Source organism: Taudactylus pleione, unplaced genomic scaffold (assembly GCF_031769625.1).
Source record: "Taudactylus pleione unplaced genomic scaffold, aTauple2 ptg000788l, whole genome shotgun sequence".
In the NCBI taxonomy this organism is placed as follows: domain Eukaryota; kingdom Metazoa; phylum Chordata; class Amphibia; order Anura; family Myobatrachidae; genus Taudactylus; species Taudactylus pleione.
In genome coordinates, this window is record NW_028285190.1 from 4,212,851 (window position 1) to 4,235,516 (window position 22,666).

At 46.3% G+C, this 22,666-nt stretch overlaps 1 protein-coding gene across 1 annotated transcript in view; it reads left to right on the forward strand.

Annotated features, from left to right (window-relative positions):
• The window catches only part of LOC148475030 (patched domain-containing protein 3-like), a 189,155-nt gene that overhangs the window by 156,380 nt on the left and 10,109 nt on the right, over nt 1-22,666 (forward strand). Inside the window, exon 3 of the mRNA XM_088457829.1 lies at nt 8,278-8,423. Within this exon, the coding sequence (XP_088313955.1) occupies nt 8,278-8,423 (146 nt within the window). The remainder of the gene's footprint in view (nt 1-8,277; nt 8,424-22,666) is intronic.

Sequence of the window (22,666 nt, forward strand, 5' to 3'; positions counted from 1 at the left end):
AATATATCTTTTATCTGTTCCGACAGTCCGAGATGAAATAGGCTGCTTTTACATTAATTTTGATGCTTCTTCCAAATATACACTATATGCATATAATACCGGAAAATTCCATCCACAATCAACTGCCTATTTACGAAACTTGGTACCATAGTCCTCATCTGCTTTCCGCCCTTGCTTTAGCGATCACAGAGTTGCCTCATCCAAAGCTGCTTTATTAGGGTCATCATAGAGGAGCCCTAAAGCTTTGAAGAACCCATCGACCAATTGTAGGGTGGTATGAGTTGAAGGCACACCGAAGGACCAAGTCTGACGATCACCCTGGAGCAAAGAGATGACTACACCAACATGCTGGGACTCGGTACCAGATGAAAGAGGTTGTAGTCTAAAGTATAGTTTACAACTCTCCATGAAATTTAAGAATTGCTTGCAATCTCCTTAAAAGCAATCTGGGAGATTCACCTTAGGCTCTTTGACCGAGGCTTGGGCAGATGGTGAGCACACCTCCTCCACATGTAAGGACAGTTCCTGCACCTTATGGGTGAGGGATTGGATTTGTGTGGCCAAAACCTGTGCAGAATTCATGCCTGGATCCGTATCAGCCGCAACTGTATTTGGCCAGCTATAATGTTACAGTCTTTTAAGAATCACTGTGTAAGACCCCTAGGACCACTCTGGCAAGGTCTTCTGCCAATAGCAACCACCCACTGTTCCCATAGAACACAATATGTTCATTGGTACTTAGACGAGCCCCTCGTCTTAGTACTCGGGATAGTAGAGGCATACATGGTTACCCTAAGGCCACAGGATGTTATGCAACTGATGGATACTCTCAGGCAAAGATAGCCTAGATATGGCCCAGAGGGCCGAAGTGAATGCAGGCTGATAGTTGTGGCCTTGATGGCCAAGATGTGACTGTCACAACCAGCCGACCGATTCTCCATATACCTCAATCTGAGAATTGCCACCAGTGACTTATGGTTACCTCAGCACATGCGGTTAGTCTAACATGGTACTGCCACCACCAACAAAGTTCACGGGAGTCATTAGGTTCTCCCCTCAAATCTCAATATTGCACACTCACTTACAAATAGATACATAGCTTTGACCTCACAGGCTCGTGAATTTGACAAATATATCACAAATATGTTTCAGAAAAAAAAAGGAATTAAAATAATAGAAAACCCAGAGACTTTACACTTCTTAGACCCTGTTGTGAAGGATACACAGGAGCATTGGGTCCAGGCCAGTTGTCAGGACTCTCCTTATGCACAAGAACACTTATCATTGAGGGAGAAGCATAGTTATACCCTCATAGCTGCTCTAGCCCCACACCTTTGGGTTTTTAACTCTTTCTTTGCTGTACACTGGACATTAAGAAATTGGACACACCCTTCTACATTTTGTCTAGAGTAAGTAGGGGGTCTTGAAACAGGGTGGATGGGGTTTTAGAAACCAGTATGCAGGTAACATACCATACATTCCTGTCATCTCCCTCCTAAAGGATTTTATATTCCATGACCTGGGTTGACCAGGTCTGACCATCTGCAGTAAGGAGGTATCTCTCCCCAAACCTTATGTAGGAATACAGGTCAAATACAGGACACCACCTTGAAACCATTTTGATACACATATATAAATATATATATATATATATACATTCACATGACATAATTCCTGGCGATTATTCTTGAGATAAACACCACAGTTACCTTGAGGGTCGAGGAGCTTGATTGACAGCTGGGAAGCTGCTAGAGAGCCAAGGTGATAACAGGTTGTGTTGTGGCCTTGCGGCAGAGTTGCAGCTGTGACAGCCAGGAGGTGATTACAGATTGTGTTGCTGCCTTGCGGACCAAGGTGTGGCTATGACAGCTGGGAAGCTGTTAGAGAGTCGTGGTGATTACAGGTTGTGTTGTTGCCTTGCTGACCGAAGTGTGGCTATTACAGCTGTGAAGTGGCTTGAAAGCCAAGGTGATTACAGATTATGTTGTTGCCTTGCAGGCCGAGGTGCAGCTATGACAGCCAGGAGGTGATTACAGATTGTGTTGCTGCCTTGCGGACCAAGGTGCAACTATGATAGCCGGGATGCGGCTTGAGAGCTGAGGTGATTACAGGTTATGTTGTGACCTTGCGGGCTGAGGTGCAGCTATTACAGCAGGGATGTTCAGGCAGAGAGATGGTAACTGATGTCCACAAGAGTGGAGAGGCCGCAGGCACAGCATGACCCAGAGCACTACATAGATAGCAGTATATAAGAACTCAAGATGGAGGAATGATAGTTTGGATTGAGAATCCACAAGATAGTGGCAGAACAGGTAAAGACGAGCAGGAACACAACTGGCAGGAACTGGTAGGATACGTATAGACATGCTATAGCCAGCAAGCCGGCAGTGAACCAGAAGGCTTAAGAAAGGAACTGAACCAATGGAGAAACAGAGCAGGTGATTACTGGTAATCCACAAGTGAGGAGGACACATCAAGGATCACGTGCTCTATCCTGGAGTCCCAGTCTCCTAGCAACAAAGCTGTCATCCCAGTATAGCGTGTACCTTACACAAGAGCAGAAGTCCGGGTGTGTGGCTAGTGACCTGGAGAAGGAGAGACAACTGGAGCATGGGTATATAACAAAATCCAAACTGCTCTGAACAGAGGGATCCGAGTCCACCCGAGCCACTGCTCGGGTGTTCCCACCGGACTCGGATCCCACTTCGAGGCCTAACGTTATCCTCCCGATGTTGGATTCTCATGAGACTTGGATGACGTTTGGCCTCTAAATAAGGTGCCGCTACCGGGGCTCCATCTAGAGTTCTGATATACTGCATGCTGCGCAGAGCTCTGCAAAGTTGTCTCCATTGGCTGTGCTGTTAAGTGACTGTAGGGTAGGGGGGAGACTGCACACTGATGTATGCTGCGCTACTCTGCTAATTAAAGTGGCTGTAGTAGCCTGTGTCCAAACTCCAGACTCCATTGGCTGTGCTGTTAAGTGACTGTAGGGTAGGGGGAGGACTGCACGCTGGCGTATGCTGCGCCACTCTGCTAATTAAAGTGGCTGTAGTATCCTGTGTCCAGACTCCAGACTCCATTGGCTGAGCTGATGTATGCTGTTGATTAAAGTACTGCCCATCTGCTCCAGTGTAAATAAAATAAAATAAGAATATAAATATAAAAAAATGAAAAAAAAATATGAATATAAGTAAAAAATTTTTGTGGTGTATCCCACTGTGTACTGTTACTGTATGCAAGCACCATGACTCCTTGGGCAGTAGCTCTCTGTGTGTATAAGCACCATGACTTCTAGAGCAATAGCCCTCTGTGTCTATAAGCACGGTGACTCCTTGAGCAATAGTCCTCTGTGTGTATAAGCACCGTAACTCCTTGGGCAGTACCCTCTGTGTGTATAAGCACTGTGATTCCTTGAGCAATAGCCCGCTGTGTGTATAGGCATTGTGACTCCTTGGGCAATAGCCTTCTGTGTGTATAAGGCTATAAGCACCATGACTCCTTGGGTAATAGCCCTCTGTGTGTTTAAGCATTGTGACTCCTTGGGCAGTAGTTTTCTGTGTGTATAAGCACCTTGCCTCCTTGGGCAATATCCCTCTGTGTGTATAAGCAACATGACTTCTTGGGTAATAGCCCACTGTGTGTATAACCACTGTGACTCCTTGGGCAATAGCCCTCTGTGTGTATAAGCACTGTGACTCAATTGAGAAATAGCCCTCTGTGTGTATAAGCACTGTGACTCCTTGGGCAATATCCCTCTCTGTATTCAAGCACCATGAGTCATTGGACTGTAGCCCACTGCGAATACAAGCACCATGACTCCTTGGGCCATACTCCTCTGCATATACAAGCACCGTGACTCCTTGGGCCTTAGCCCTCTGTGTGTCTATAACACACAAGTACTGTTACTCAGTAGTGTGTGGCACAGTGAGTGCCAGTGTTTCATAGATGTGCTTTAAACTGCGGTGTCTGTGCTGCAGCTCTGTCGCTTAGTAACCAACCAGCTCACTGCAGCCTTTGGCCAATAATGGAGAAAACAATATTGTGAGCTGTGAGGTGGTCTAAATTGACTGGAAATGTTTGAAAATTAATGTTAATTTGGTTAATAATACTCTAGGAACAAAAAAAAGCCCACATTATGTGATTTTAGCTTTTTTTGTACATTTTTGTAAAAAATTCCAAATCCAGGTCCAAATCCACGGCAGGTTTGGCAAATCCCAATCAAAAGTCGGACAACGAATCAGAACCAAATCCAAATCCAGTAAAAATGGTGTGGCGCACATCCCTAGTAACAAGGCGTGCTGGCGACTTGTGACAGCTGCTCCCAAGTTCTGGAATTCTCTACCTTTCCCTGTCAGACTCTCTACCTCTCTGCAAATCTTTAAACTAGCTCTCAACACACACTTCTTCATCAAAGCCTTACATCTCTCATCCTAAAACTCTGAACCTCATTCAGAGCCGCTCACAACAAGCCTCCTGGCCGCTCACTAAGCTGTGGGTTACCACCCACAGTTTTAACGAGTGACTAGGTGAAGGTCGTGATGGTCGAGACCATTGTGACCATCGGGGCTTGTGACGAAACCCTTGCGGTAGGGTCTCATCTACAGCAAGCCCCAGGTAGCTTCCTGCTCTAACAGAGCAGGAAGCTCCCTACTGACATCATTGGTGATGTCGGTAGGGCCACCTACAAATGGCAGGCGTTCCTTCAGGAATGCCTTTGTTTGTCCGGCCACCCCCCCACCCTGCCTACAAAATGGGGTGAGCTGTCAATCAACATCGACAGCCGCCCCTTTTGTAGCGAGCCCTGGAGCGAGTGCATTTGTCACTCGCTTCGGGGCTTGCGTACGCACAGTGCGAGCACTGCGCATATGCAGGCCCTCACCATTGACCCGCTTGCGAGCGCATATCGCTTGCGAGCGGGTCTGAATGAGGTCCTCTGTCCCATGCTCACTATCTACTCCAACTGTGTCACCGCTATGTGTCCTTCCCTTACTATTACTTTCAGAACTTAACCCTTGACTTCTGTCACCATACTACTTATTTTAGTGTTATGACCACTATTGTAGCAATGTTTATATACCATGTACTTGTCTTGCATTGACTTTTTCTGTAAGTCACTGTTCTCTTGCTCTGCGCAATTGTTTGTGTACTTGTTAGGTGCTGCAGAACCCTTGTGGCACCATATAAGTAAAGGATAGTAATAATAATAATAATAATAAATAATAATACAATCACCCTACTCATGAAGTATCAGTCAGAAAGGGACATCAGAGGAAGTGACATTTTCAAGCACTCGAGTTAATAAAATTTGGTACATGTCCATAGTATATACTTTTAACTAATCTATCATAGGATTGGTACCTATAGTCAACTGTAAATAACTACAGCCTCTGATGGTTCTGTGGTGCACTGCTTGCATTTCACAGTAGAGCATAAAAAATGGAAGTTATGGCTCATGCTCCATTATTGGATCCACATACCGGAAGTGCCAGTCAGTGTTACTCTCTGGAATGCATTGGACAATGCTTTTGGCTCCCCCTGATGTCCTAGTAAAGACACACATCACAAAATATTATTAATCTTAAATTGAAAACCTTGACAGCGGACTGTGTGAAGATTATGTGCTCACTGCAATTGCTTCCCGATCGCAACGGCCATTTCGCACTGCAATACATACATATGCGCAGAATGCAAACATCGGCCGGCTGCTTTCGAATGCAGCCATGCGATCCAACCTGAATAATTGTATAATTAAATGTATTTTTAAGACTTCTTTATATTAGATATGAATGCATTCTGATTATTATTAATTGTTATTTGGAATAAATCCATTGATTTGTTTATACATACAGCATGTCCAGAAATAATTTCAGCCTAGATAAAGATTTAGTGAAAAATATTGTATTAAGTATTAATATCTCTACAATATTTTGCTGGATGTCAATTTTATGCCATTTGTGAGTGTGTATCCACAAATACACTAAGAGGTAAATTATCAACATTCATGTTGGTCCCGATTTGCATTTTCGGGTGATAATATCACTATTTTGCAAATCAGGAATTTACTATCATTAAAGTCAGGTGATGTCTTAATTTTTTCAGCTTGACATCAGGTGGTTTAATGCCGCAAATTTGGCCATTTTGAACAATAGAAATTATATCACCATTGACTCAATTCGGAAGTACTTTTCACTTTTTTAATACAAATCGGGAATTTACCATTATTCGTTTTGCTAAAGTTCCCCGTTTTACACTCAAATCGGGGACTCAATAGAAGTTTTCAATGCACCATCTCCTGAGCTGCGAGTTGCCATTGAACATACACAAATCAGTGTGATTTGTGTATGTTTCTGAATGGTAAGGGTAAGGTTAAAAATGTAAAAAAAATTACATGAGGTCCCCCCCCGAAAGACTAATCAGCTCCGGACTTGCCAGCCTGTCCTGGTACCTAAAATTGTGGGGAACAAAATATGTAGGGTTCCACTGCAAATTAGGTACCAGCACCAGGCTACAGGGCCAGTCCTGGTTTTAATTATACAAACTACATACACTATCAACCCGCCACCCACCACCCCGGGCTATCAGCCTAGGCCATGGTTGCCCTAGAGAGGGGGACCCCTTTATTGGGGGGGTCCCCAACTCCCCAGGGATCCCTGGCCTGAGCTGACTAGCGGTCAGGACTGATGCTGCAGCTGGGGGGCCCGATGAAAGGGCTCCCCTGGCTGTGGCATCAGCCCCCCACTAGAAAGGGTCCGGTGCTTGTTTTAATTATAGGGGGACCCCTACGCAATTTTCCCCCCCCTATAATTAAAACCAGGACTGGCCCTGTAGCCTGGTACTGGTAGCTAATTTACGGTGGAACCCTACATGTTTTGTTCCCCATAATTTTAGGTACCAGGACAGGCTGGCAAGTCCGGGCCTGGTTATGCTTTTGGGGGGGACCTCACATAATTTTTTTCTAAAAATGTAACAATAAAAATAAAATAAAATAACAGTCTGCACATATTTCACTGATATGTGCAGGCTGCTTGTTCGGCCGTTTAAATCGAGACTCCAAATCGGACAGGATCGACCAAATACACCATCAATCAAAACAATCCTGTCAAACCGGGAGCTTGGTAAATTCCCGATTTTTTAAGTGAAAAAAACTGCCATTTTTGATTGATCCTATCTAAGTTGAAAAACGTGACAAATCGGGACCACCAAATCGAATGTTAGTAAATTTACCCTTCAGTGCTTTTCAGCTTTAACATACAGTAATATATAGTTTAAATAAGCACCTGAATATCATTTGCAGTCAGTCCAAACAAGGGCTACATTTTATTGAACATTTTACTAAAAAGTGTACACTATGAACATGTGCAAGTTTGATTAACTTAGATTTGCTTGATGGAGTCACTTCCCCTCTAGAGATCTACAAATCATTACCCTACATAGTTTTTGCATAACTGCATATGATTCTGGTCTGTACTATGGGCCTGATTCAGACACGAACGGTATGAGCGTACGCTCGCACGATGAGTATGCAAATTTGTCAAAGTGACGCCACGGGAAGCGAACGCTCGCCAAGGCATAAGCACGTCCACCATGTCTTAGCGAGTGGCCACTTTGTCTGAGCATACGCCCAATCGCACAGGCAGAGCCGCCCACCAGCAACACGTCATCTCCAGGAAGTGTATTAAAACATTGGTACATCAAGCGCCATCGGATGCTAATGCAGTGCTTGCAGTTGCTTTACCCTACCACAAACATTGCGAGTAAATCAGTGTTAATAAAAAGGCAAGTGACGTATACTGTGACGCTGCCTGTTAATTATGCATGCCTCAAAAACGGCATTAGAACACTCAGGCATGCCTGCGTTCGCAAATCCAACCCACTGTTTTTACTGGACTGCCCCGTTACCACCCACAAAACAGCCTCTCCTGTCACTCACTCTGCTGGGCTGGCTGTGCTGGGCGAGCGAGCAGTCAATGAACGCATTGTGTAGTTCGCGCACGAGCACTAAGATGAATATGCATGTGCAGATTAGCAAACATCGGCAATAGCGAACGCATTCCAGATACCGTCCGGGTCTGAATCAGGCCCTATGTTCTGCCACAGCCTTGCCATAAAAAATGAAGTTCTTATACCCAACCAATGAAGTTACATTATTGTGTAGAACGTTGTGTCTTTATTTGTACTCTTTTGCTTTAGATATTTTGTAGGATGAGATGGTAGAGTAAATTTTTTTTCATTTGATGTCTTACTTTTTACATTTCTCTTATGTTTAATTCTTCATAGATTTGATTGTGTGAGAAATAAAATCTGGGTTGCTGGTTTCGGAGTCGTTTCTTCTGGATTAGCCGTTCTCTCTAGCTTTGGGCTGCTGTTACTTTGTGGAGTGCCCTTTGCCGTTACAGTAGCAAATGCTCCATTTCTCATTCTGGGTAAGTTTATCAGAGGACAGGAACAGCACTCTAAGATTAATGGGGATATGTATCAAAGCTTGATGTGAGATAAAATTGTGAAATATATATCACCAACCAATCAGCTCCAAACTATCATTTCTTAAACACAGCCTGCAAAATGTAAGTTAGAAGCTGATTGGTTGGTGATATATATATATATATATATCTTACAATTTTATCTCACATCAAGCTTTCATACATATGCCCCTAAGCATGCTATTTTTACTTTGCTTAAATTATCTTTTTTACTGTTCTCAACTCAATTTTTTCAATGATTTAGAATATTTACATACTGTATATGTTCTGCCTACAATTCAGAATTCAACTTAATTTGTTATATTTACAGTATATAATTCTTTAACATAATTGTCCACTCCTGTCTGCTGTTTGGGATGTAGTCATAATGACGACATTCACAATGTTGACAGTCATAATGTAGACATCTGAAATGTGAACATGAGAAATGTCAACATTCTGTCTGCAGTGGAGGATTAGGGTTAGGCTAGGTTAGGAGGGTTAGGGTTGGGCTACGGGAGTGGAGGATTAGGGTTAGACAATAGGGAGAGGGTTAGGGTTAGACTATGAGACTGTAGTGTTAGGGTTAGTCTATTGGAGTAGAGGGTTATGGTTAGGCACTAGAATTAGTGTTAAGCTTTTGGAAGGGATAGTTAGGTCTAGGCACTAGGGGAAGGGTTAGTCTTAGGCAATGGATTGGAATGGTTAGGGTTAGGTTATGGGAGAGGTGGGTTAAGGTAAGGCTCTAGGGTTAGGGATAGGCTTTGGCAAAGGAGGGGCTAGGTACTAGGGAAGGGTTAGGGGTTATGATTAGTCATATTTACCACCAAAAGTAACAAAGAATCTGTTGGAAGTCATCCTGATGTCACAACCAGACCTGAAAGACACAGCTGGAGCTGTCATACCCGCCATACCAGGTAGGTAACCACTAGACAACCAGGGACCTTCTGTTGACATTCTATTCATGTTGACATTTCATCAGTGTTGACCAGTGCTCAAAGTGTGCCGGTATATTATGGTATAATATAACGGCACTTTAAGCACTGAACCACCTGCCACCTGCCAGAAGATCAGGTGCCAGCGCTTAGCCTGGCTGTAGAGGCACTGCTGCTGCCATCTCCATTTGCCAGGTGCCCACTGAGATTTTGTTACCAGCGGGTGGTTGGCGGCTCCCTCCCTGCAGCCGAAGGCCGGAGCTCACTCCTGAGCTTTGATTTTAGGCTCCCACAGTGAGTGTTGGGAGAGACATCATGACATCTCTCCCACAGTGCCGAGTGCAAGGAGTTGTTGGACAGCGGTTGGTGCACTACACAGTAACAAACACACCGGTGCCAGGTAGTACACTCGTACTACCCAGCGGCCTTGTGTTTGTTTTTGCAGCCAAGCAGCCAATGAGAGTCAGACAGACTGTCATTGGCTGCTGTGCTCACTGCTGGAGCCATGCTGGAGCTCACTCATGAGCTCCACCTTCCAGCTCCCGAAGTGGCTGATGGAAGAGGCATCATGACAATTCTCCCATAGTGCAGAGCGGGCAGGCCAGAGAAGATGGAGGAGAGGACAGCGGCAGGCGCAGGAGCGGGGATTCAGGCAAGTGGATTTTTTTCGGTGTCTTTGTCCTTAAATATGTAAGGGGCTCTGCTGGAGGGGGGGCACTACTGGGGGCACTGCATAGGGGGACTACTACTGGGGGCATTATATAAGGGCACTACTTGGGCACTGGATAAGGGGGACCACTGCATAGGGGGGACTATTACTGGGGGCACTATATAAGGGGCACTACTGGGGGCACTGCATATGGGGAACTACTACTGGGGGCACTATATACGGGGCACTGCATAGGGGGAACCACTACTGTGGGCACTACAGTGGGGGACTACTACTGCAGGTACAAAATAAGGGGCACTGTATAAGGGGCACTACATAGAGGGACTACTACTGGAGGCACTATATAAGGGGCACTACTGGGGGCATTGCATAGGGGGGACTACTATTGGGGGAACAATATAAGGTGCACTGTATAAAGGACACTGCATAGGAGGGACCATTCTTGGGGGCACTGCAAAGGGGGGACTACTACTGGGGTTATTATATAAGGGGCACAACCAGGGCACTGCATATGGTGAACCACTGCAAAGGGGGATTACTAATGGGGGCACTATATAAATGTCACTGCTTGGGGCACTGCATGGGGGGACTACTATTGAGGGCACAATATAGGAAACACTGCATAGGGGGGACCACTACTGGGGGCACAAAATAAGGGGCTCTACTGGGGGCACTGCATAGGGGGGACTACTACTGGGGTCACTATTTAGAGGCACTACTGGGGCACTGCATAGGGTGGACCACTGCTTAGGGGGACTACTAATGGGGGTACTATATAAGGGTCACTACTGGGGGCCCTGCATAGGGGGGACTACTACTGGGAGCATTATATAAGGGACATGGCATAGGGGGGACCAATACTGGGGGCACAATATAAGGCACACTATATAAGGGGCACTGCATAGAGGGTACCACTACTGGGGGCACTGCATAGGGGGACTACTGGGGCACTGCATAGGGGGGACCACTGCATAGGGGGGGACTACTACTGGGGAACTATATAAGGGTCACCACTTGGGGCACTGCATAGGAGGGACTACTACTGGGGGCACAATATAAGGGATACTGCATAGTGGGAACACTACTGGGGGCACTGCATAGTGAGTATTAGTACTGGGGGCACAATATAAGGGGCACTATATAAGGGGCAATGCATAGGGGGGACAACTTTTGGTGGCACTGCACAGGGGGGAATACTACTGGGGGTACTATAGAAGGGGCACTACAGGGGCACTGCATAAGGTGGACCACTGCATAGGGGGAAAATTACTGGGGCACTATATAAGGGGCACTATATATGGGGCACTGCATAGTGGGTACCACTACTGGGGCACTGCATAGGGGGACTACTGGGGCACTGCATAGGGGAGACCACTGCATAGGGGGGACTACTACTGGGGGCACTATATAAGGTGCACTATTTGGGGCACTGCATGGGGGGACTACTATTGGGGGCACTATATAGGAAACACTGCATAGGGGGGACCACTACTGGGGGTACAAAATAAGGGGTTCTACTGGGTGCACTGCGTAGGGGGGACTACTACTGGGGGCACTATTTAGGGGCACTACTGGGGCACTGCATAGGGTGGACCACTGCTTAGGGGGACTACTAATGGGGGTACTATATAAGGGTCACTACTGGGGGCCCTGCATAGGGGTGACTACTACTGGGAGCATTATGTAAGGGATATGGCATAGGGGGGACCAATACTGGGGGCAAAATATAAGGCACACTATATAAGGGGCACTGCATAGAGGGTACCACTATTGGGGCACTGCATAAGGGGACTACTGGGGCACTGCATAGGGGGGACCACAGCATAGGGGGGACAACTACTGGGGGCACTATATAAGGGGCACTGCATAGGCGGGACTACTACTGGGTGCTAAATGTAATGGGCACTATATAAAGGGCTCTGCATAGGGGTTACCACTACTGGGAGCACTGCATAGGGGGATTACTGGGACACTGCATAGGGGGGACCACTGCATAGGGGAGGACTACTACTGGGGGCACAATATAAGGGGCACTATATAAGGGGCACTGCCTGGGGAAACCCCTACTGGGGCACTGCATAAGGTGGACCACTGCATAGGGGGACTACTACTGGGGGCTCAATATAAGGGGAACTACATATGGGGTACTGCATAGGGGAAACCACTACTGGGGGCACTGCATAGAGGGGACTACTACTGGGGATACTATATAAGGGGCATTACATAGTGGGGACCACTGCATAGGGGGGCACTGCTAATGGGGAACTATATAAGGGTCACTACTTGGGGCACTGCATAGGGGAGACTACTACTGGGGGCACTATATAAGGGACACTGCATAGTGGGACCACTACTGGGGGCACTGCATAGTGGGGCTACTACTGGGGGCACAATATAAGGTGCACTGCATAGGGGGGACCATTTTTGGGGGCACTGCAAAGGGGGGAATACTACTGGGGGTACTATACAAGGGACACTACTGGGGCACTGCATAAGGTGGACCACTGCATAGGGGGGACTACTACTGGGGACACTATATAAGGGGCACTATATATGGGGCACTGCATACAGGGTACCACTACTGGGGGTAATGCATAGGGGGGACCACTGCTCAGAGGGGACTACTACTGGGGGCACAATATAAGGGGCACTACTCAGGCACTCCATAGGGAGGACCACTGCATAGGGGGGACTACTAATGGGGAACTATATAAGGGTCACTACTTGTGGTACTCCATAGGGGGGACTACTACTGGGGCACTATATAAGGGACACTGGATAGTGGGACCACTACTGGGGGCACTGCATAGGGGGAGTACTACTGGGGGCACAATATAAGGGACACTATATAAGGGGCACTGCATAGGGGGACCACTTCTGTGGGCACTGCATAGGGTGTACTACTACTGGGGGTACTATATAAGGGGCATTACTGGGGCACTGCATAGGGGGGACCACTGCATAGGGGGGACTTCTACTGGGGGCACTATATAAGGTTCACTGCATAGGGTGAACCACTACTGGGGGCACAATATAGGGGGTACTACTGAGGGCACTGCATAAGGAGACTACTACTGGGGTCACAATTTAAGGGGCACTGCATAGTGGGACTACTACTGGAAGCACTTTGTAAGGGGCACTACTGGGGCCACTGCATAGGGGGGACTATTATTGGGGGCACAATATATGTGGCACTATATAATGGGCACTGCAAAGGAGGGATGACTATTAGTGACAATGTATAGGGGGGACTACTACTGGGGACACTATATAAGGGGCACTACTTGGACACTGCGTAGAGGGGACCACTACTTGGGGCACTGCATAGGGTGGACTACTACTTGGGGGACTTTAGAGGGGGCACTACTGGGGGCACTGCATAGGGAGGACTACTACTGGTAGCTCTATATAAGGGGCACTATATAATGGGCACTACTTATGGGGGACAACTACTGGGGGCACTGCATATGGGGGACTACTATGGGGGCACTGTAAAAGGGGTACATAGGGGGGACCACTACTGGGGGCACTGCAAAGGGGGACCATTACTAGTGGCACTGTATAAAGGGAATTACTGGGGTCACTTTATAAGTTGTACTACTGGGGGCACTGTATAAGGGGCACTGCATAAGGCCACTGTATAAGTAGCACTATTGGGGCACTGCATAAGGGGTACTGTATAAGGGTGCATTACTGGGGGCACTGTATAAGGGTGCACTACACAGGGCACTGTATAAGGGGCACTACTGGGGGCACTGTATAAGGGTGCACTATGGGGGACACTGTATAAGGGACACTACTACAGGAGGCACTGCATAATGTGCACTGCTACTGGGGACATTGCATAAAGGACACTACTATAGTGGGAATTTCAAGAGGGGCACTACTACTTGGGGCATTAAGGTGCATATAGAATGGAAACCAGGGCCAGCAACAGAAACCTTAGGGCCCAGTACACTGATATTCCTTGGGCCCCAAAACCACCCCATCCTTGGGATCCTGGCAGTCAGATTCCCGACGCCAGCATCCTGACAGGGTTAGGATATCGACACCTGTTGGTCTGTAGCCTAACCCTCCCCCTTCTCCCTACCCCTCCCTCCCTGATGAGTAAACCTAACCGTCCCCCCTTAGTGCCTGACCCTAACCCCCCCTAGTGGTGCCTAACTCTGTCCTCCCCCCAAAGCCTAAACCTAACCCTCCCCATCCAAGGCTAACAACGAAGTCGCCGCGCTATACCTATGATCAGGATGGTGGCTGTCGGGATTCCAGTGTCAGTATTTAAACTGGCGATGGAATTGCAACACCTACAATATGTTTAGTCAAGGGTTGGGATTTTGACCCCAGGATTTCAACCGTTGGCATCCTGTCCGCCGGCAAACTGACTGTATCCCCTCTATCTAACTCATGTATGGGTATATATATATATATATATATATATATATATACTGTATATGTGCACACACACACACACATATATATATATATATATTTATATATATATAAATTCCATAGACAAAAAGCATTACTGTTTCACATGTCCCGTTAAGGCTTCTTAGACATGATCTGAAATTTCACAAAACCTATTGGCTTTCTCACACTCAAATTTCAAAAAGCAATGAAATTACGATCATTAAGGATAACGCCTTAATGGATGTGTTCCTTGCATAATACAGATATGGTATGCCATGACACCATGTGGTTAACTGCAGATTCAGCACTCTCACAGAGTGAGATTGCTGTCACTCACAAAATGGTGAAGCTGCTAATTCAAAGAATTGTGTACTCATTGGAATACACACATGCACTCTATACAACTGAGGTCTGAGCAGAAAAGAGCTGGGCAGATGGGATAGTGTTTGGTGGATGGGGGGAGAAGACAGAACAGTGTGGATGGGGCAGACAGCTCTTCTCTGCTACCACCTGGCCAACAGACTGCCTTGCACTGACTTTTATAAGCCAGCCAAGGGGGCAGGGCGATGACGTGTCTAATTGATTTGCTCATGGCGGCAATCATTAAACTTCAACAATGGTGATGAAGCACCATTTTGTAAAAAGACATTGCGGTTCTAACCATTGAAGTCAATGGTGAGAACTGCTCATTGGCTAAGAGGCAGAAAGCTCATCTCTCTCAGCCAATGAGCGCACAGTGGCGGGGTTTCCATAGTCAGATCCAATCTCTAAGCTCTCATTCACGTAGTACTGTCCATGTAGGACAGTACTAATGTCCGTGGGTCCGCGCTATTAATTTCTTTGTTTTGCCAAGCACGGGGATTCCTACTTTGGACCGAAGAGGACAAATCCATGCATAGAAGAAGGTGAGTCTGTTTTTTTTTTCAGTTACCCTATGGATAATCAACTGGAGAAGGGGACCAATGGCTACAGGGATACATAGGTGAGTATGTGTACATACAGTCAGGTGCATAAATATTGGGACATTGACAGAATTTTCATATTTTGGCCTCTATTCACCACCACAATGGCTTTGAAATTAAACAAACAAGATGTGCTTTAACTGCATACTTTCAGATTTAATTTGAGGGTAATTACATCCAAATCAGGTGAACGGTGTAGGAATTACAACGGTTTCCATATGTGCCTCCCACTTTTTAAGGGACCAAAAGTAATGGGACAAACTAAACAATCCTAAATCTAACTTTCACTTATTACTACTTTGTTGCAAATCCTTTGCAGGCAATTACAGCCTGAAGTCTGGAACGCATAGACATCACCAGACGCTGGGTTTCATCCCTGGTGATGCTCTGCCAGGCCTCTACTGCAAATGTCTTCAGTTCCTGCTTGTTCTTGGGGCATTTTCCCTTCAGTTTTGTCTTCATCAAGTGAAATGCATGCTCAATCGGATTCAGGTCAGGGGATTGACTTGGCCATTGCATAACATTCCACTTTTTAGCCTTAGAAAACTCTTTGGTTGCTTTTGCAGTATGCTTCGGGTCATTGTTCATCTGCACTGTGAAGCGCCGTCCAATGAGTTCTGAAGCATTTGACTGAACATGAGCATATAATATTGCCCGAAACACTTCAGAATTCATTCTGCTGCTTTTGTCGGCAGTCACATCTTCAATCAATACAAGGGAACCAGTTCCATTGGCAGCCATACATGCCCACGCCATGACACTACCACCACCATGCTTCACTGATGAGGTGGTATGTTTTGGATCATGAGCAGTTCCTTTCCTTCTCCATACTCTTCTCTTCCCATCACTCTGGTACAAGTTGATCTCTGTCTCATCTGTCCATAGGATGTTGTTCCAGAACTGTAATGGCTTTTTTAGATGTTGTTTGGCAAACTCTAATCTGGTCTTCCTGTTTTTGATGCTCACCAATGGCTTACATCTTCTGGTGAACCCTCTATATTCACTCTTGTGAAGTCTTCTCTTGATTGTTGACTTTGACACATATACACCTACCTCCTGGAGCGTGTTCTTTATTTGGCAAACTGTTATGAAGGGGTTTTTCTTCACCAGGGAAATAATTCTTCTGTCATCCACCACAGTCGTTTTCCGTGGTCTTCCAGGTCTTTTGGTATTGCTGAGCTCTCCGGTGTGTTCTTTCTTTTTAAGAATGTTCCAAACAGTTGATTTGGCCACACCTAATGTTTTTGCTATCTCTCTGATGGGTTTGTTTTGATTTTTCAGCCTAATGATGGCTTGCTTCACTGATAATGACAGCTGTTTGGATCTCATATTGAGAGTCAACAGCAACTGATTCCAAATGCAAATGTCACACCTAGAATCAACTCCAGACCTTTTACCTGCTTAATTGATAATGAAATAATGAGGGAATAGCCCACACCTGTCCATGAAATAGCTTTTGAGTTGATAGTCCCATTACTTTTGGTCCCTTAAAAAGTGGGAAGCACATATAGAAACCGTTGTAATTCCTACACCGTTCACCTGATTTGGATGTAATTACCCTCAAATTAAATCTGAAAGTCTGCAGTTAAAGCACATCTTGTTTGTTTCATTTCAAATCCATTGTGGTGATGAATAGAGGCCAAAATATGAAAATTCTGTCAATGTCTCAATATTTATGCACCTACTGTATGTGTGTGTATATATATGTTTGATAAACTTTTACTTTGTATGGTATGTGTGTCTTGTGTTTATTTAAATATTTATTTTGCTGTAGAACTACAGGTACCAACGGGTCCGTAATGCCCCGAATGCTGGTAATTGTGGTTCTCCAAGTACCAGCATGCAGGGTAGGCTTGCTGGGAAATGTAGTTCCACAGTAAAATACAATATTCTAACTTATTACTTGCACCACACTTTACACTATCAACCCGGCACCCTCTGGCCAGGGATGCAGGTGATAGCTCTGGGCTATCAGCCTGAGCCTGGGGTGCCCTGGAGAGGGGGATCTCTTTATTGGGAGGGTACCCAGCTCCCCAGGGATCCCCGGGCTGGGCTGACTAGCAGTCAGGAGTGATGCTTTGGCTGGGGGGTGCTGTGAAAGGGCTTCCCTGGCGGTGGCATCACCCCCACGCTAGAAAGGGTCAGGTACTGGTTCTGGAAAATACAGTGGGTCCCTACGCATTTTCTCACCCTGTATTTCCAGAACCAGGACCAGATTAGAGCCCAGTGCTTGTTGCGCTGAATTCGGGGGACCTCTACATCATTTGTCCCCAATATTTTGGCAACAAGGACTAGTTCTGAAAAGACTGGTGCTGGTTATGCTTCATATGGGGGACCCCTATGTCATTTGTCCCCTGTATTTAGCACAACCTGTACTGTATTTCCAAAGCCCGGTAATGGTGTTTTTTGGGGGGGGATGCCATGCCATTTGTTTATTTTAATTTTTTTTACACAGGTTTTCTATTTTTTTTAAACACAGAAGCACAGATGGGTATCACTGATCCCGTCCCTGCTTCTGTGTTTGTTTATTTATACACAGATGCAGGTATCACAGATCTTTCAGATCCGAGCCTGCATCTGTCTACTGCTACCTCCCTCGAGTCCTGCCACCCGCACCGCCACTGCTAACACCCGCTACCATCCCTGAGTCCCGGCCACAGCTAATGCCCACAAGCCCCCCTCCCCCGGTTCCCGGCCGCAGCTAACGGATGCTTCCTTCCCCCGAGCCCACCTCCACTACCGCCCGCACTGGCCAGCCATCTTGGTGCATGAAAATGAAGCCACAGTGAGTACACCTGTTGGAGGCTCCTACTAAGGCTGCGCAACAAGTTAAAACTTCCTATCTATCTATAATATGGCAGATTCTTGAGGTAATAGTTTAAAAACTGTAACTTTCTCAATCACCTAAACCCCAAAAGCACCTACCCTGGAACAATAGCTATCTAATAAAACAAACCCCAAGTCTAAATTTGCCCCTTACCCTGAGTTATGCCTTCCCACAATTCCCCCTTAGAGAACAGCAGAAAAGTGGTTCTAATTGAGTGTCAGAAAAAACTGACAGTTGGAAATTTAGATTACTCCCAAATCCTCATTTTTTTTTCTTTTTGTCCTGAAATTTATCATGCAGTCCTATGCGGCAGTTTTACCCGCCCATGCCAAATTTCAGCTCGGCACCTCCAATAGCTTTTGAGGTATAGTCCCTTAAACACCATGCCCCCCTCCCCCTTGGGAGTTCTATATGGGAGAATTGCATTTTTTAAGATTCAGCCTCAATATAAGGGCATGACTGTGCCCTTATAATTATATATATGTATATATATATATATATATATATATATCAACACTCACACAGCAAGAAGGAATGGCGGCACTCAGCTATTTCCTAGGAAGGCACCAGTGCAATTAATTAACTTGTATAAAGTGAGCACTGTGAGTGCCAGGAATCTGGTTTACAAGTGTATGCATAATTGCATATATATATATATATATATATATATATATATTAGGGGTGTGCACCGGCCACTTTTCGTGTTTTGTGTTTTGGTTTTGGATCTGGATCTTTCTTCGTGTTTTGGATCTGGATTGGTTTTGCCAAAACCACCCTTCGGTGTTTTGGGTTCTGGGTTTTGGGTTTTGGATCTGTATAAAAACAGCTAAAATCACAGAATGTGTTGATTTTTCTGCTCCTATGCTATTATTAACCTCAAAAACCTTAATTTCCACTCATTTCCAGTCTATTCTGAACACCTCACACCTCACAATAGTGTTTTTATGTCCAAAAGGTTGCACCGATGTAGATGGATGACTATGCTAAGCGACACGAGAGGGCGGCACAAACACGTGGCCCATCTTGGAGTGACATTGCAGTGGCAGACAGGATGGCAGTTTGAAAAACTAGGCCCCAAACAGTACATAATTCAAAGAAAAAAAAGAGGTGCAAGATGGAATTGGGCCCTCCCACCCACCCTTATGTTGAATAAACAGGACATGCACACTTTAACAAACCAATCATTTCAGCGCCAGGGTCTGCCACACCACTGTGGCTGAAATGATTGGTTCGTTTGGGCCCCCACAAAACAAGCTGGCAATTAATCTGTCCCTGCACAAACTGACTCTACGGAGGCAAGATGTCATCCTCATCCTCATCCACCAATTCCTCACCCTCTTCAGTGTTGTGTACATCCTCATCCTCACAGAGTATTAACTCGTCACCGCTGGAATCCACCACCACAGGTCCCTCTGTACGTTCTGGAGGCTGGTCTCCCTGGAAGAGTTGATAATTCATTTTTATGAACATCATCTTCTCCACATTTTGTGGAAGCAACCTCCTACGCCTTTCGCTGACAAGGTTCCCGGCTGCACTAAACACTCTTTCGGAATATACACTGGAGGGGGGGCAACTCTGGTAAAATAGAGCCAGTTTGTACAGGGGCCTCCAAATTGCCTCTTTTTCCTGCCAGTACAGGTACGGACTGTCTGACATGCCTACTTGGATGCTGTCACCGATGTAATCCTCCACCATTCTGTCAATGGTGACAGTATCATATGCAGTGACAGTAGACATGTCAGAAATTGTTGCCAGGTCCTTCAGTCCGGACCAGATGTCCAAACTTGGTCCTGCCTGCCCTGCATCACCGCCAGCGGGTTGCTTAGGATACCTAAGTTTTTTCCTGGCAGCCCCAGTTGCGGGAGAAAATGAAGAAGGAGCTGTTGACGTGTCACGTTCCGCTTCAGCTGACAGTGTTTTCACCAGCAGGTCTTTGCACCTCTGCAGGCTTGTGTCGGCTGGAAAGAGAGACACCACATAGGCTTTAAACCTAGGATCGAGCACGGTGGCCAAAATGTAGTGGTCTGATTTCAACAGATTGACCACCCGGGAATCCTGGCAAAGCGAAAGAAGGGCTTCATCCACAAGTCCCACATGCCGAGCGGAATCGCTCTGTCTTAGCTCCTCCTTCACTTTCTCCAGCTGCTTCTGCAAAAGCCTGATGAGGGGAATGACCTGACTCAAGCTGGCAGTGTCTGAACTGACTTCACGTGTGACAAGTTCGAAGGGTTGGAGAACCTTGCACAATACGGAAATCATTCTCCACTGTGCTTGAGTCAGGTGCATACTCCCTCCTTTGCCTATGTCATAAGTGGATGTATAGGCTTGAATGGCCTTTTGCTGCTCCTCCATCCTCTGAAGCATATAGAGGGTTGAGTTCCACCGCGTCACAACCTCTTGCTTCAGATGATGGCGGGGCAGGTTCAAGAGTATTTGCTGGCGCTCCAGTCTTCGGCACGCAGTCGCTGAATGGCGAAAGTGGCCAGAAATTTTTCGGGCCACCCAAAGCATCTCCTACACGTCCCTGTCGCTTTTCAGAAAATTCTGCACCACCTAGTTTATTGTGTGAGCAAAACATGGGATGTGCTGGAATTTGCCAAGATGTAATGCCCGCACAATATTGGTGGCGTTGTCAGATATCACAAATCCCCAGGAGAGTCTAAGTGGGGTAAGCCACTGGGCGATGATTTCCCTCAGTTTCTCTAAGAGGTTGTCGGCGGTGTGCCTCTTACTGAAACCGGTGATACACAGCGTAGCCTGCCTTGGAACGAGCTGGCGTTTCTGAGATGCTGCTACTGGTGACGCTGCTGCTGTTGCTGCGTAAGGTGATACATCTACCCAGTGGGCTGTCACAGTCATATAGTCCTTAGTCTGCCCTGTTCCACTTGTCCACATGTCCGTGGTTAAGTGGACATTGTGTACAACGGCATTTTTCAGGACACTGAGGACACTTTTGTTGACGTTTCTGTACAGTCTCAGTATCGCCTGCCTAGTGAAGTGGAATCTAGACGGGATTTGGAACCGGGGACACACTACCTCCATCAATTGTCTAAATCCCACTGCACTAATGGCGGATACCGGATGCACGTCTAACACCAACATAGCAGTCAAGGCCTCAGTTATACGTTTTGCTTCAGGATGACTGCTGTCGTACTTAGAGGACTGTTGGAGGGTCAATTGTTTAGTAAAAGTAGTGGTGTTCCTACTTCCTCTCTGGGATGATGAACGACTCCCAGCAGCAGCAACAGCAGCAGCGGCAGGAGGCGTAGCAATGCAGGATCCTCCGGAGGAATCCCGGATAGGAGAGTCAGTCATGCCAGTGACATGGCCTGCAGGACTACTTCCGATCCTGACTAAGGAGGAAATTGACGAGGAGGGAGTTGACGGTGTGGTTTGCAGGCGCTTGGATACAACAGGACAACGGGATTTAGGTGTCCCTGGACTGCTTACGGTCTTATCCAAAGTTTCTGAACTTGACAGTAACTTACTATGAACGCGCTGCAGGTGTCATATAAGGGAGGATGTTCCTAGGTGGTTAACGTCCCTACCCCTACTTATTCCACCTTTACATATGGTACATATGGCAAGACAGTTGTTGTTCGGATTTGGATAGAAATATTGCCAGACTAAAGAGGTGGAATGTTTGGTCTTCTGCCCAGGCATGACCGTTATGGGCTTTTTCATCCCACGGACAACAACTGTCTCCCCCGGAGCCTGATTTAAACAAACCACATCACCATCAGAATCCTCCTTGCCAACTTCCTCCTCAGCGCCAGCTACACCAGTATCCTCATCCTGTTGTACTTCAACAGTGACATCTTCAATTTGCATATCAGCAAGTGGACTGTGGGTGCTCCTTTCAGCACTTGCAGGGGGCGTGCAAATGGTGGAAAGAGCCACCTCTTCCCGTCCAGTGCTGGGAAGGTCAGGCATCGCAACCGCCACCACACTTGGACTCTCCTTGGGGATTTGTGATATCTTCTTAGAACGCACAGTTCTTTGCTGTGCTTTTGCCAGCTTAACTCGTTTGATTTTTTTAGCGGGAGGAGGGCTTCCATCGTCATGTGAAGCTGAACCACTAGTCATGAACATACTAGTCATACTAGTATGACACACACTAGTCATAGGGAAAGACCTTAGCCGTTCCTTGCCACTCCGTGTCATAAATGGCATATTGGCAAGTTTACGTTTCTCTTCAGATGATTTAAATGTTTTTTTTAAGGTCATTTTCCTGAACTTTGTCATTTGGGATTGTATGTGGCTTCTACTATGACATTGGGCATCGGCCTTGGCAGACGACGTTGATGGCATGTTATCGTCTATGTCATGACTAGTGGGAGCAGCTTCAGCACTAGGAGGAAGTGGTTCTTGATCTTTCTCTATTTTATTTTTATCGGAGAAAG